The sequence below is a fragment of the Equus asinus genome, chromosome 15, assembly GCF_041296235.1.
Source record: "Equus asinus isolate D_3611 breed Donkey chromosome 15, EquAss-T2T_v2, whole genome shotgun sequence".
In the NCBI taxonomy this organism is placed as follows: domain Eukaryota; kingdom Metazoa; phylum Chordata; class Mammalia; order Perissodactyla; family Equidae; genus Equus; species Equus asinus.
In genome coordinates, this window is record NC_091804.1 from 33,871,224 (window position 1) to 33,885,448 (window position 14,225).

A 14,225-nucleotide genomic window follows, 5' to 3' on the forward strand; every position below is an offset into this window, starting at 1 on the left:
CTCTTAAATCCATTGAGTGGCCATCCCATGGGTTAAATGAACTTGATAAACTATGTCCAGCCAAAAAATGTTTTCCTAAAATGCTGTGCCCGCTGGAGACCCAGCGGTCCAAAGACCATAGCCTGGGATGAACTCCTTATCCCATCTGAGTTCCTGGGAGTGTGGCACCTTCAGCTGTGGAGCCCCTCAATGTGGAATCAGTGGCAGCCACATCTAGGGGCTCAACTTTTGTTCCAGGGCAAGTGAGGGTCCTCTCCTAGGACCCACCCTCTTGTAAGACTGGGAGGATTAAGACTTACTTAGGAGGAAGATGGAGCTTCATTCTTAGGAAGACAGACCCTCTCTCCCATACCTCCTACTGCCATAAAAATCTTCTAACATTCAGGGGCCAGCCCAGTGGTGTAGTGGTTAAGTTCATGTGATCTTCTTCAGCAGCCCAGGATTCGTGGGCTCCAATCCCAGGCAAAGACCTACACACCACTCATCAAGCCATGCTGTGGCGGCGCCCTACAAACAAAATAGAGGAAGACTGGCACAGATGTTAGCTCAGTGACAATCCTCCTCAAGCAAAAAGAAGAAGACTGGCAATAGATGTTAGCTCAGGGCCAATTTTCCTCACCAAAAAAAAAAAAAAAAAAAAAAACTTCTAACATTCAACATCACCTAGACTCTGAAACGAGACAACCACCAGTGTGACCATGGTCAAGCCCTTGCACCTCCATAACACCAATTGTCTTATCAGATACTATATGGGACTGTTGTTTCTGCTTCACGGGATCATTAGGAGAATTAAATAAAGGCTTAGAATGCCCCCAAAAGAATTCTCATCGAAAATTCTGAAGAAAGGCTTTCCACTCAGGAATTTCAAAGACAACCTAAATTTTGCCCTAAGTAGGAATTTAGCACAGCACCGGACACAAAGTAAACCACAGAGAGAGCAGAAAGTAATGGCCAAGAAGACAGATTCCAGCCTCTAAGTGCTTGAGATCAAGTCCTTGCTCTACCACTCACTAGCTGTGTGACCTTCGACTTGCTACTTAACTGCTCTGTTCCTGACTTTTTTTTTTTTTTGAGGAAGATTAGCCCTGAGCTAACTACTGCCAATCCTCCTCTTTTTGCTGAGTAAGAATGGCCCTGAGCTAACACCCATGCCCATCTTCCTCTACTCTATACATGGGACGCCTACCACAGCATGGCTTTTGCCAAGCAGTACAGTGTCCGCACCTGGGATGCAAACTGGTCAACCCCGGGCCGTCGAGAAGCAGAACGTGCGAACACAACCGCTGCGCCACCAGGCCGACCCCTGTTCCTGATTTTTGAAGATAATTGTACCCACATCATAGGACTGTTATGAAGACTCTACAAGTGACAATTAATAAAACCTTTGAAAAATGTCTAGCTCACTATAAGTATTTAAAGTATACATTAGTGTTAGTGTTCGCTATTTGGTAGTCATTTCTGCTCCTGGATTTACTCCCCTGGTGTTCAGTTTGAATCCTTCACGCTCTGCACACATACCTCAGTGCACCTGTGATTTTCATAACTTTTGAATCTGGTTCCCTATCACCCATCATTTCACCAAATGACTTGTCATCTCCTTGTGTTTTCTGCTTTCTATTCCAACATGAGCCAAATGCTGCTCTCCTCTGTATACTCTTTGGGGTTTAGAAATCTTCATCCCAGGAGAGTGAAAACTCCTTCTGTCATATTCTAATCTGGATTGTTCTGACGGAGCCGCTGCTGGAAATGAACAATCCTGGAAACAGATTCTATTTGTTTCATCTCCCGGACCTGGGGTTTCGCAACTTTCTCCTTTTGAACAAACAAACTACGGGTAGTGTTAAACAACAAAACTGGTTAATTGGGAAAGGGTAGATCTTTAACATATGGACCTCTATTAAAGATCTCAAACGATTTGATTTTCAGGGGGAAAAAAGTCAAAATCCTAAAGTCAGAGACTAGTACTCCAGCCCTTAGGAAGCACAGAGGTCGTTTGGTCATTTCACAGATGGGAAACCTGTGCCCAGGTTCACAGTATCTCTAAACATTGAAAAGATTATGCAACATTACTCTTCTGTGCCAAATATGCCTTTCTGGGGCCTCAGGCAAACACAGGGCCAAAGGCTGCCCCATGCAAGAACCTGTTATTTCTCCATGGAGGGGTCCCAGGAGAGAGAAGAGGGTGTGGGAAGGGGGTGGACACTGGTGCCTGAGAAGGCCCCCTCCATCAGGGCCCCAACCACTCATGCTCAGATGTCTGCCTGCATCTGTGACACAACTCTCTACTTCTCTCCTCTAACCAGATGCACGGGTCTTACCATTCTCCATAGGAATCTTCAAGACAGACTTTGAAAGGAGGCTTTCCATATACAAAATAAGACAAATTTGTTGTGAAAGAACGATTAAAGAAAACAGTACACATGCTCAGAATCCTTACCATTTGCACTTTACTAACAAATCTTAAACTCCAAGGGTATCACTTTTTAAGGAAATAATTTAAATGCAGAAATATTACAAAGTGTAATTAACACCTATGTTCTCTATCAAGAGTTAACTAATTTTAACAAATTTTATTAAAGTGTGTTCCCTTTTTCAAATGAAATAGAATACTATAGATAAAGCCAAAATCCCCTTATCCAAGATCTCAGTTCCATTTCTCTCCATATCTCTTCTAAGGAGTGTAGCCTTCCATTCTGCTTTTTATACTAACATAAACATAGTTTATTAATACATATTTGATTGGCACATCCATTAAACTAGCTCTTTATTCCTCCTACATATAAGAGGATGCAGCATTGAAGATGCTGAGTTTGGTTCACGAACCAGAAGAGCCAAATATTTGTAAATATTCCTTAATAGATGCTCAAATTTTTAGGATAAGATCTTCCAAGATGCTGATATAAAAGGGCAGTGGCATGGCAAAAACTGGGCTGTTTCTGTGTACAAGCAAGATTCTGTCAGTGTTAAAGATGTCACTAGCCACTATGCATCCACTAGAGAACCAAGAGTCCAAAAAAGCCCAGGCCAAGATATACCACAACTGCTTCTGCTCTGTACGGTCACCTCACTTCCATGCTATCCTGTATCTCTGTCTAAATAAATCAGGAATTTATGAAAGTTTGGGAGCACAGACAAGGTCTCCACCAGATCATCTGTAACCCATTTGAAACTACGGCATTGGTGTCAGAAGTGGGACAGGCATAAAGAGCTCACCAACATGGCCAGATTTTAGTCAGGGATCAGAAAATCAAAGCAGGAAACAATGAGTAAAACATGACAATTTTTGTGGAAGGAACTAATTGAAGTGGAATTCATCCACGGTTCCTCTCCCTCCAACCATTTGGACCTGGCATAAAATAATAGACAGCTGAGCCAAGGGCAATAAGCCCAAGGCATAATTCCTGGAATCTTCTATATGAGCCAAAAAACAGCGGCTAGAATGAAGAATCTCCAAGGGGAGGTGAAACCCGAAAAGAAGGAAATGTCTGAGGTTTGAGCCTAAATCTAGGGATCACAAAGGGAGACCCCCAAATTTGATATCAGAAAAGGTAACCGGGATGGGGGAGGTACCAAGGACCTGTAGAGCTCCAAGTAGAACAGGTGGTCAGCAACTTTCCAGGGACAAATGATAGCTGCTGAGGTTTTGGAGGTGACAGGAAATGAGGATGGACCTGAGAGATGCTTCAGCACTTGCTAAGCCAATTCTCAGTAAAAGCACTAACACTATGCTTTTGCACACAAGCGAATTTCAATGTATGCTAGATGTTTTATATGTGGGAAGAGGCAAAGATAAAAAAGGTAAGAAAGCTCTGACTTCACCAACTTTCACTAAAAAAGTGACCAATAAGGAGAGCAGTCCCAAGTTAAACTAATCAATTCTGTTTTAAAATATGTGTACATCTTTTACAGATAATGGTGACCTTGGAACTCTGGGATTTGTTCAGGTTAATTGCACTTCTCCACCAAAAATGGTGTTCCGAGGGTCAGGCCTCAGAAATAATGCTCTACTCGGAGCACACATCCTCTGTGCAGAGAATTTAAAAGATTTAATAGAGATGAAAATTTTTCATTGAGAACTATACCAAAAAAAGTCTTTTAAACTTCTGTTTGAAGCAAGAGTGGTATGGTACTTCGGTTGAGTTAAGGTGTTTGCATATTTGAGCTGAGCAGCTCAATAGTTGAAAAGTACAAGTTTCCTCTTTTCCAGGAGGTTCCATAGTTCCTCGGTAAACCTAATTTAAATGGCCTCAAGACAATGCAACCCAACTGTTAGAGAGCTGGCCTCTGCTTTGTTCCAGACAGTTTTATTTAGAGGACGATAACCATCCTGAATTGGAGTCAGCTGAGATACAGGGAAGAGGCCAGCAACGCTCCTGGCTTCTGAATAGTACTAATCACCCCTCCCACCTGACCCCATCCCACCCCACCCCCACCCATCCTACCCCACAGCACCTCATCCTATCCCATCCCACCCCTGGTTTGAGACAGGTTAGACTCCTGGCTTAAAGTCTTGGTTTCTGAATTTTCTGAGCCAAAAACTACTCTCCCAACCCCAATACACACATTTCCTATAACAATGCAAAAGGTGAAGAGATGGTAAACAGACAATATTCGGCAGAGGAAAGATTCACTGAACAAAACAAAAGAAAAATTAACAGTTAAACCACCAGGAGCTCTGGATCTGGAAACTGGAGAGGGAGTGGACACGGAAATGGCTTTGAACTCAAAGCTGGTCCCGTAGAATGGAATGAGGTCCTTGACCCAGTCCTGTATGTACAGTGTGCAGGTTCTCCATAACCACATGCAGCCCTGATCTGGCCACTAGGCAAATGATGACCCCACCTCCCTCACACCAGGAGGGATGCCTGGCACCCAACCTTGCACAGCCTGACTCAGCAAGACGGAAGGTGACAGTTAATAAATGAGAAACTGCTCCGAAATGCAAAGCCCTGAAGGCAAAGGCCAGACACTTCCCTAAGGCAGAGGAAGGTCCAGCTCAAGGTGTCTCGGCTTCCTCCTTCTCCAGGGCCACCTTGTGGAAATGAGTCCAAAAGGGCCTGGTGTTGGGACCATCACAAATTGGGGACCCTCCTGCCTAAATACAGAACTGCCTAGACAAGGACAATGGGGATATTTGGGACCACCCCTCACTGCTCCCCAAGCAAAGAGTTAACCTGTAAACGCCTGGAGCAGGTTCCCAACAGGAAGTCCAGTGTCTGGTCAGCCCACTGGGATTTTAACAAAACCATCTTTCACTGGAAGATCTCATGGGTCCCAACCACAGTTACCCCGAAAAAATACAGTGACTGAATTTCTTCTGTAACGACTGTACTACTGCCACAAGAACTGAAACTAAGAGTACAGGCAGGACACGGTCTGATCCACATAATAAATCATATATTCCCATTAAACCTTCAATCGCTGTAACTTATTAAATTCTCTACGTTAGTTTTATGTGACAATAAAAAAACTCCTCTGGAAATGGGTCAAAAAGGTCTAAAATAAGTACTAATTTTTAAAACTGGGATATATAAATGTAATAAAAATATGAAAATTCAGCTAAATTACATTACAGCCATAATCTACTGGTGTTTTTTGTAAATTGGCTCTTGTGGAATCTAGATACTAACGTGAGAGTTTCACGGTCTTATCAAAACATTACAGCACTTCAACTTTTAGGGTAAAATTTGAAAAGTTTTCTGGTGGGTCTTCATATTAATTTATTTTTACTTTCTGACACTTCCTGATACTCCTAATTAACTTCTTTAAGATTTGGACTAAGTCGATTCTGAGGAAAAAAACTTTCTCTATTCAAAGACCTTTAAAGAGTGAAAGTTTGACACTGAACTGACACTGGTGCCCAAAATAATTTAAATAATGAAAAGATCAGAACACACTTCAAAGGTTATATTTGTATTCTTCTCCAAGATACAAGGTTTCCTCTACTTGTCTATTTCTTGAGGTTCCTGCCGTAGGCAGCGCATGAAATAGCTCCCAGGGATTTAAGCCTTTGTATGATTCCCTCCTCTTGAGTGTGGGCTGGACCCAGTGACTTACTTCTGATAAACAGTATAGGGCAAAAGTGATGGGATGTCACTTCCAAAATTAGGTTACAAAAGACTGACTTCCATCTTGTTCACATTCTCTCCTACCCTCTCAACTGCTCACTCTGATGAAGCCGGCTACAATGTTGTAATGAAGGGGCCCACGTGGCAAGGAACCCAGGGCGGCCTCTAGCCAACAGCTCATGAAGAACCAAGGCCCTCCAGCCAACAGCCCGGAAACAACTAAATCTTCCCAACAACCATGTGGGTGAGCTTGGAAGCAGATCCTTCCACATTTGGGCTGAATGGATCACAGCCCCGGCCAACACTGTGACTGCAGCCTGTGAGAGAGAGCCTGTGAGAGAGCCAGATCCAGAGAACTCAGCTATGCCACACCCAGATTCCTGACCCAAACAAATGGTGAGAAAATAAAGCCACTAAGTTTGGGGGGAATACTTGTTATACAGCAATAGACAACTAACACAGTTCCCTGAGAATGAGACTGAGATTTGTTTTGTTTTGTTTTGGTTTTCTTTTCAGAAAACTAGTGCCCAAGAAACACTGACAGGTGAGAATCACCTGGAACCATGCACTTAGGGGCCAACGCCAAGATGCTTAAGAAAAAAAGAAATGGTGACATCAACTCCTAGGCAAACCTAATTTAAGCCCATAATGTGACATTGTAACAAAATTATTATAACTGGATTAATAACTTCTCAGGCTCAAATCAACTTTAAACAAAGAGATAAATGGTCATAAATACATGCTGTTTAAAGTATCTTTTTTTCTATTCCCAGTATTACCAACAGTCCCTATTTTATTCTGTTCTCCTCCAGCTTTCAATTAAAACACTACAATGTGCATCTCCAATTCGGTCTCCAGAGAAAGGGACTGGGGCTCTTTAAAAAATAACTGACTGCATGCTTGGGACAGCAAACCTAGAGGTGAGCCTGAAGATCCTTGTTATCACAGGAAAATAAGGACGCTTTCAAAGATGTCTGGAAGCCGTGAAAAAAGATCTGGTTTGAAGGGGCTCCTATTGACCAACTTGTAATTATTTAGCAGCAAAAAAAAGTCATAAGTATAGTCAATTAGAGCAAGTCCAGACCATCCAAGACCACTCTTTCTGATGATCAAACATCAAGCACTCTTTAAAAAGAGCTTGTTGATGTGAATCGATTAACGCCTGCTCCGTTCCAAAGAGACAAACGCAGGCCCCTTACAGGATGAATATATAACCACCCACCATGAGTCACAGGGGGACCAAGGGAAATGGGTTTGCCATCTCAGGGTTGGTTTCGGAACCACTGCGGAAAAGGGGAGTCAAGCAAAGTTGGGGCGAGCTGAGAGGAAACAGGCCTTCCAGGGTCCCGGGAAGCTAGAGCTGGGAATGCGGGTGACAAGCCTCATGATGCTGAGAAAGTTTGAGGTTCGGAAACCTCTTTTTAAGAGCAGCATCTGGAAGCCAGCTTGAAGGCCTCCTGGCGTGTTGATGGGAGACCCCCTACGCAGGCAGAAAAAACACAGGTATGGAGCTGTTTCCTCACCCCCAACTCCCAGCAACTGTTCATCGTGTTAGGAGACTGAGGGGCCACAAACATGTTGCATCTGTCCGTGAGCCAAGGAGCATCTCCTCTTCTGTAAAATTTCTACATCCTCAGCTTAATGAGAAAGAAAGTGAATGAATGGTCTCTTCTCTCCCCCAGCCAATCCATACCCCACCAAGACACTCCAGGCACAAGGTGCTCACGTCTTTGATTTTAACAGACACTGCCAAATTAGCACTCAAAAAAGCTGTTTCAATATTCACTACTCCACAATGAACAAAGCTACCTGATTGCTCAGATCCTTGTCAAAACCTGATAGTCTTAAACTTTTTAATTTTTGCCAAACTGATGAGGGGAAAGAAGCATTAGCTCGTTGATTTAATTCACAGTGATAAGAGCCTAAAAGAGAGGGAGAAAACAATCAAAAACAATGTCCTGCAAATAACTAATGCAGCAGACTGTTTTGGAGATGGGCAAGGAGTAAGTAAGAGTAAGGCCATTTACTGGCTGCCTGTTTTGTGCCAGGAACCGAGCTTGACAATTTACAGGCGTTATCTCCGGCTCTTGCAGCATGGAGGCATTGGTGTGCCCATTCTACAGATGCAGACATAAAGGCTCACAAGAGTGAAGTAATTTATCAAGGTCATATCACAAGACAGGAGCTGGGATTTATAGAGTTACACAACCATCACTACCTTCCAGTTTTCAAACCTTACCGTCACCCCAAAATGTTCTCTTGTACCCCCGTGCTGTAAATCTCTGCTCCCCTGCCCAGCCCTAGGCAATCATTGGTCTGCTTTCTGTCTCCATAGATTTGCCTTTTGTGAATATTTCATATAATATGTGGTCTTTTGCATCTGGCTTCTTTGGCTTAGCATAATGTTTTTGAGGCTCATCCACATTGTAGCATCTACCAATAGTTCGCTCCTTTTTGCAGCTAGTGGTGTTCCCCCGGAAGGATTCGCCAGTTGATGGACATTCGGATTGTTTCCAGTTTTTGCTTATTACAAACAATGCTACTATGGACATTCACGTATGTGTCTTTGTGTGGACATATGTTTTCATTTCTGTTGGGTACATTCCTAGAAGTGGAATTGCTGGATCCTGTGGCACATGTATGTTTAACTTTTTAAAGAAACTGCCCAACTGCTCACCAAAGTAGCATCACCATTTTTCATTCCCTCCAGCATCAAATAAAAACCGTAAGCCGAATATTCGAGAAATAGGAAGGACTTTATATCATGTGTGTGTGTCAGATAGACTTCAGCAGCTTGACTCCAGTGCGAAAAAAGTGAAGTCTGTAACAGTGTGGAGTCCCTTCAATTTACTACTTCTGTACCGGTCTGCTAGCAGATCTGGTGGGGCTTCTGAGCAGCCTTTGCCTGTGTAAATACTTAGGATGGGCCAGGTGAAATAATGCTGACATTTCAGCTCAGAACAGCTAAATGATCACCATTTCTCAATGGCTCCACATCCTTTCCCCACTCTGCCCTTATGACACATTAATTCCCATTTTTCACGGTTGACTTCCAGTAGGTCCCTTGGGATCTGTGCCTAGAATCCTCACTGGGTCCCTCTGTATCTTCTTTACAACCTGCAACTCTTACCAAAAGATGATAAATAAATGACCTCACCAGGTTCATTGCTCCCTCTTCCAGGCAAATAAGAGTGTCTGGCAAGACCACATCAAATGCTGAATCCCATGACCCCAACTGGTCACCAGGACACAACACTAGTGGTCCCCGCTATCCCTTTGGCTGCATCAGATTATTATTAATCCATAGAAAACCCATGGCTTTCTTCATCTCCAAACCAACTTGAATCCATTTTGTAAGACTTCATGAGACACTGTAACCGCCTTCTAACAGCTACATGGTGTTGCCTCCTAGCCCCAATTCTGTAATGTGCTTGCAAATGCTATTACACTTGTTGGACATGGTTTGTTTTCAATAATCTCATAGCCTTTTTATTTATTGGAATGCCACAGCCCTCTATATGTTTACTTATTCTTTGCTTGTTTATCAAGTGCACAAAGCATCTTTTCTCCCTCTGCCCCAGAGTGCCATGCACTGGATTTCTAGGTTAGGTGAGAGATGGAAATGCAGCCCGAGACTGAGCCCTGAGGCAAGGAAGATTATACAAGGGAGGGTGGGAGGAAGGAAGACCAGATTTACCCAGATACTTTCCTGTTACAACGCGCAACCATTTGGTTTTTATTAGTTCTCATTTTGAAGGCAAAACATGTTTAAAACGAAACATTCCCTATCTACACTCCTGAATGGCCAAATGTATTAGTGTCACCTGTTTCATTCTAAATGTCTCTCTAAAAGTCGTTGCAGGACCCAAAAGAACAGGAGAAAAAAAGAACAGGAAAGAAAAAGAACAGCAGAAAAAGAAAAGGAGGAAAAAACAACAGGAGAAAAACTAACTTAAAAAAGAAGAGGAGAAAAACTAAAACTCATCACCAAAATCCAGCCATCTAATTTTCAATTCATAGCTAAGCTTAACATCAATGCCCTCTTAGCCTGTGTACATACACCAATGCCAAGGCAAATAAGAGACCAGGCTCCCCATTAGGATAAAGCAGTCTACTACTCACTCTGCATACATCATCTTAGTTAGTCTCCACAAAATCCAGTGAGGCAGCTATAATTATCCTCACTTCACAGATGAGAAGCTGGGGATTCGAGAAGTTAAATGACTTGCCCACACTGGCAGAGCTAGAAAGAGGCAGAGGCAGGATTTAAACTGAGGACTTCAGACTCCAAAGCTCATACTCTTTTCTCTAAACCAGGCTGCTTCCTGAGTTAAACTCCCTCGTCCCCCATCACAGTTGCCACAAGAATCTGCCATCTCTTCATCATCACCAATAAATATTTATCAAGGACCCACCGCCTACATGGCATTGCTCTTGTTTCCACAGCAACACGCTGTCAGAGAGTCATGGGAGTATCCCATGCTCAAAAGAAAGATGCCGTAATGTCCTGTGATCATAGCTCTGAAAGGTGACAGTTACACTACTACAGCGGATGCCTTCTCAGCTGGCAGCCTGGAGCCTGCAGGAGTTGTGCTGGGGATAAGCAAGAAGAAATTAAGTGGAGGAGAAAGGTAGTGGGTTGTAACCCCAGAGGATGGGCTGCTTTCACTATGAATGTGTTTGCGATCTTTGCTGAAACAGAATCCAAGCCAGGTTTGCACATTAATTGTTCTTTTATTAGGAAACAAATCAAGCAATACAGGACAGAAAGTAAAATTCGACTGTACTGTTAACAGTTCCCCAGAGGTATCTGGCAATGATTATCGAGTTAAATGACTACGTCACTAACAACTGCAATCTCGAGTCAGTCCCCTCTAAGATCCGTTTTTGCTCTCAATATATGGAAGCTGAAACTCACTAGTAAATGGACTAACTATCCCCTTATCCATTTGTTTAACCGTTTCCCTCTTCCCCCATCCCAAATCATGTTTTGCCACACTCTTAACAGGCAGATTTTAAATGCTTGTTTACCATGATTCCTTACAAAAATCGTCCTGGCTCATGAAACCCATCTTAAAGTAAAGAAGAAAGAAATTGCTTTTTGATGACAAGCTTTCACCACTGACTTCTGGACACCGTGACCAACATGTTACAGCAAAACATATACCCCAACTGTGTTCTGGATGTAAGTTTACAAATTGAAATTGCTTTCAAGACTGGGAATTTTCAAATTAAAAGAATATGGGGAACACATTACTGAGTTTTCAAATGTATTGTTCACCCAAACTTGCCAAAAGTTTTAAATGAGATTCTTTAAAGGAAATCAAGCTACTGCCCTGTTTATATTCTATTTGGGTTCCCACAATTTCTGCATTTAGAAATAAACTAAGAAGATAGATCCGTTTGTAAAAGTTGACATTTGCAGCATTCCTGCATCCACAAATGCAGATGTTCACAAGGAAATCTGGAAAAAAATAATCTAATTTAAATAGTCTCGTTACCATTAAACAGAAAGGAGAGGGTAGATAGATACACAAAATCCCCATTTTTACGAATGAGTGAGGTTTAGAATGCACCAAATCTCCAACACAACCGAATCCTACTCGTATAAGGAGCCCCTGCAACAAACGCAGCCACTTGCTAAGTAGATGCTATAAATTCGCCGAAGCCAGTCGGCTCAGGTAGAACCAAAAAGAAACAGACGGCGCCTGAACAGCAGATTTCTTCCCAAACTGTACTCCAGGATTGCTTTTCTTTCTCGCGTGTTCCGAAGAGCAAGCAAAGAAAAGGTGCTTGCTCCTCACACTTCTCTAAATGTTTTAACAAAAGGCTGCTGAATAAACACATTACTCATTTTAAAAATTGAAAAGAAGTTCTATTCCTGAGATGAAAGCAACTAGATTTGCATTTTAACAGTTGTGGGCGAGCGCCACCTGGCGGGAGCATCCGGAAGCGGCGTGCTTTCAGCCTTGGACAGCTTCCCAAGCCTGTATGGTTTTACCGCACGTTACCAAAGAACGGTTTGAGATCCGTGGTGGAATATTTTTGATATTGTTTTTGCTGCGGGAACTTGAGTACTATTAACGTGTGGCAGGCTGGCCAGGCCTTGGAGGAAAGTAAAATCTGAGTTACCAATCATGCCCGGGTCCCCAGGACTGCCCCAGGCATCCTCCTGCCCTCCCCCTCCCCAGCACACCTAATATAGACCCAAAACGAGGAAAACAAGAATCATGCACCATCTTTAGAATGATGTTGTGGTCTTTTCTCTTCTCTCACTTGGTAATCCAACCTTTCAGCTTCACACACCTCAAAAAGAAGTGTCGTAGTCACCTAACTTCCCAGCCACGGAAACAGGGTGTCCCTTCGCGGAAGTCCCACATTCAGTTCCCATTTCGGTATGGAGCAAGGAAGACGCCGCTGCACTTCCAATGGAATGTCACTCCGGCGGTTCTCAACCTCAGAAGCAGCCCCGCTTAAAGAGGTTACACTCGCCCGCGGCTTCTTCCTTTCTTTCTCCAGGATAATATATGGGCCCCGCTGTTACTCAGCAATCCAAAATGAGTCTTTTCCCAAGTCCCACTCGCTTCCCTCAGCCTGCCCCTGTGATGCCAGCAACCTCCGCTCGGGGTGGTCACCCCAAAGCCACTTGGTGCTAAGAAACTTCCAGGTGATTTTGAACTTGGCTGTACACCTGCACCACCTCCTCCCTTCTCTCCTTCCCCCCACCGCCTCCTCTGTGGGCGCGCAGGGCTGGAGCCGCCTGCGCTGGGGTTTGGTGACGTGTAAGACCCCGGGTCGTGGTGGTCTCCTGTGCACGCCAGCTTCCCATTAGGCGCACCCAGGGCAAAGCCCCACCCTGGGAACTACCTCTGCTCACCTCCTTCCCATCGTCAAACCTAAATATGACTCCCCAAACTTTTCAGGGGCAGACACGCTCACAGGTCAAAGCCGCTCCGCTTGTGGGGCCTTCACAGGGGCGCCCACTTACTCCGGATGAAAAGCATGGGGTAGGGTGGAGGTACTGCTGTCTCGGTCGTTAACGCAAACACCCCCACGGGTGCCTTCTTAAGGACAAGCGGCCTCCTTAACGGCAAGCTTAGGGACGCAGCGTGTTGAGGGCAAGTCTGGAGCTTCCTGTGTCCCCCGGGAGAAAAGAAAAGCCACCGCCCTGGCAGCCTCGGCCGGTTGGCGACCAGTCCTCCCCGCGAAAAGCGCGCGCTGCCCAAAAAGCTGCTGGGGAGGGAGCGCTCCCCACCCCGCGGGCGTCGATGCCGCTTCCCGACTCGCCGCCCCAAACACTCAAGCGACAGATTCCGACAAGTGGGAGGCAGCAAGTGGAAATATTCGCAACAACCGCGCAAAGTTACTCCAGCCCGGGGGCCGGGCGGGAAAGTACAGCGGCGAAGTTCGCCACACGCGGGCTGCCGAGGGACGCCGGGACCGGGCGCGGTGGCCCGGGCGCGCCTGGACTCGGCTGCCGGCGTCTGGAGGCAGGGACCTGGGCTCCGGCCCCGGGCCCCGCGCCCCCGCGAGCCCGCACAACTTCCTCCTCCTGGCGCCCCGCGGCGGGTGCCCGGGCGCCCCGGGGAGGGAGCGGGGAGCCCGGCGGGCGCACTCACCTGCGGCGCTCTGTGCCCCGGCGCCGGGCAGCGGCGGCAGCTGCAGCCGGAGGAGCAGGCTGAGGGCGAGCGCGGCGAGGCTCGCCATCCGGGCGGCGGCGGGCGGCTCAGCCCCTTCCCGCGGGGGCCGGGGCCGGGACTGGGGCGGGCGCGGGGCGGCCCCGCATCGCCCGCGCGGCCGCAGGCTGTGCGCGCCGCTGGGCGCCCGGCTGGCTCCGCTGGGCTCCCGGAGCCGGCGCCGCTGCGCTCGAAGCCGAGGCGCGGCGCGAACTGAGGCGGGAGGCTGGGCGGGGGCGGGACGCGGGGGGCGGGGGGCGGTGTCCCCCGAGTCCTAACGCCGCCGTCGCCGCCGCCGCCGCCCGCCCGGGCGCTCCGCCTCGGCCGCGCACACACCCTCGCGCGCACGCCCGCGCCCGGCACACGCCCGCGGCTGGCACACGCGGGCTCCCCCGCGCACCCTCACCGGGGCTGGCCGGCTCGGGGCCGCTCGCACTGTCACGCGCCTACACACATCACCCCCGCACCCGCATGCCGGGCA

The 14,225-nt window shown here is 46.3% G+C and overlaps 1 protein-coding gene across 14 annotated transcripts in view; it reads right to left on the bottom strand.

Annotated features, from left to right (window-relative positions):
* PTPRT (protein tyrosine phosphatase receptor type T) overlaps positions 1–13,940 on the bottom strand; it is a 1,011,807-nt gene extending 997,867 nt beyond the window's left edge. For 8 of the 14 annotated variants that reach the window (XM_070485948.1, XM_070485947.1, XM_070485952.1 and 5 more), the window contains exon 1: positions 13,688–13,932. In XM_070485948.1, the coding sequence (XP_070342049.1) occupies positions 13,688–13,775 (88 nt within the window). In that variant the 5' untranslated portion in view covers positions 13,776–13,932. Of the gene's footprint in view, positions 1–13,687 lie in introns of all 14 variants that reach the window. The other 6 variants (XM_070485943.1, XM_070485942.1, XM_070485946.1 and 3 more) reach the window with 3 other exon arrangements.
* Positions 13,941–14,225: the final 285 nt, after the last annotated feature.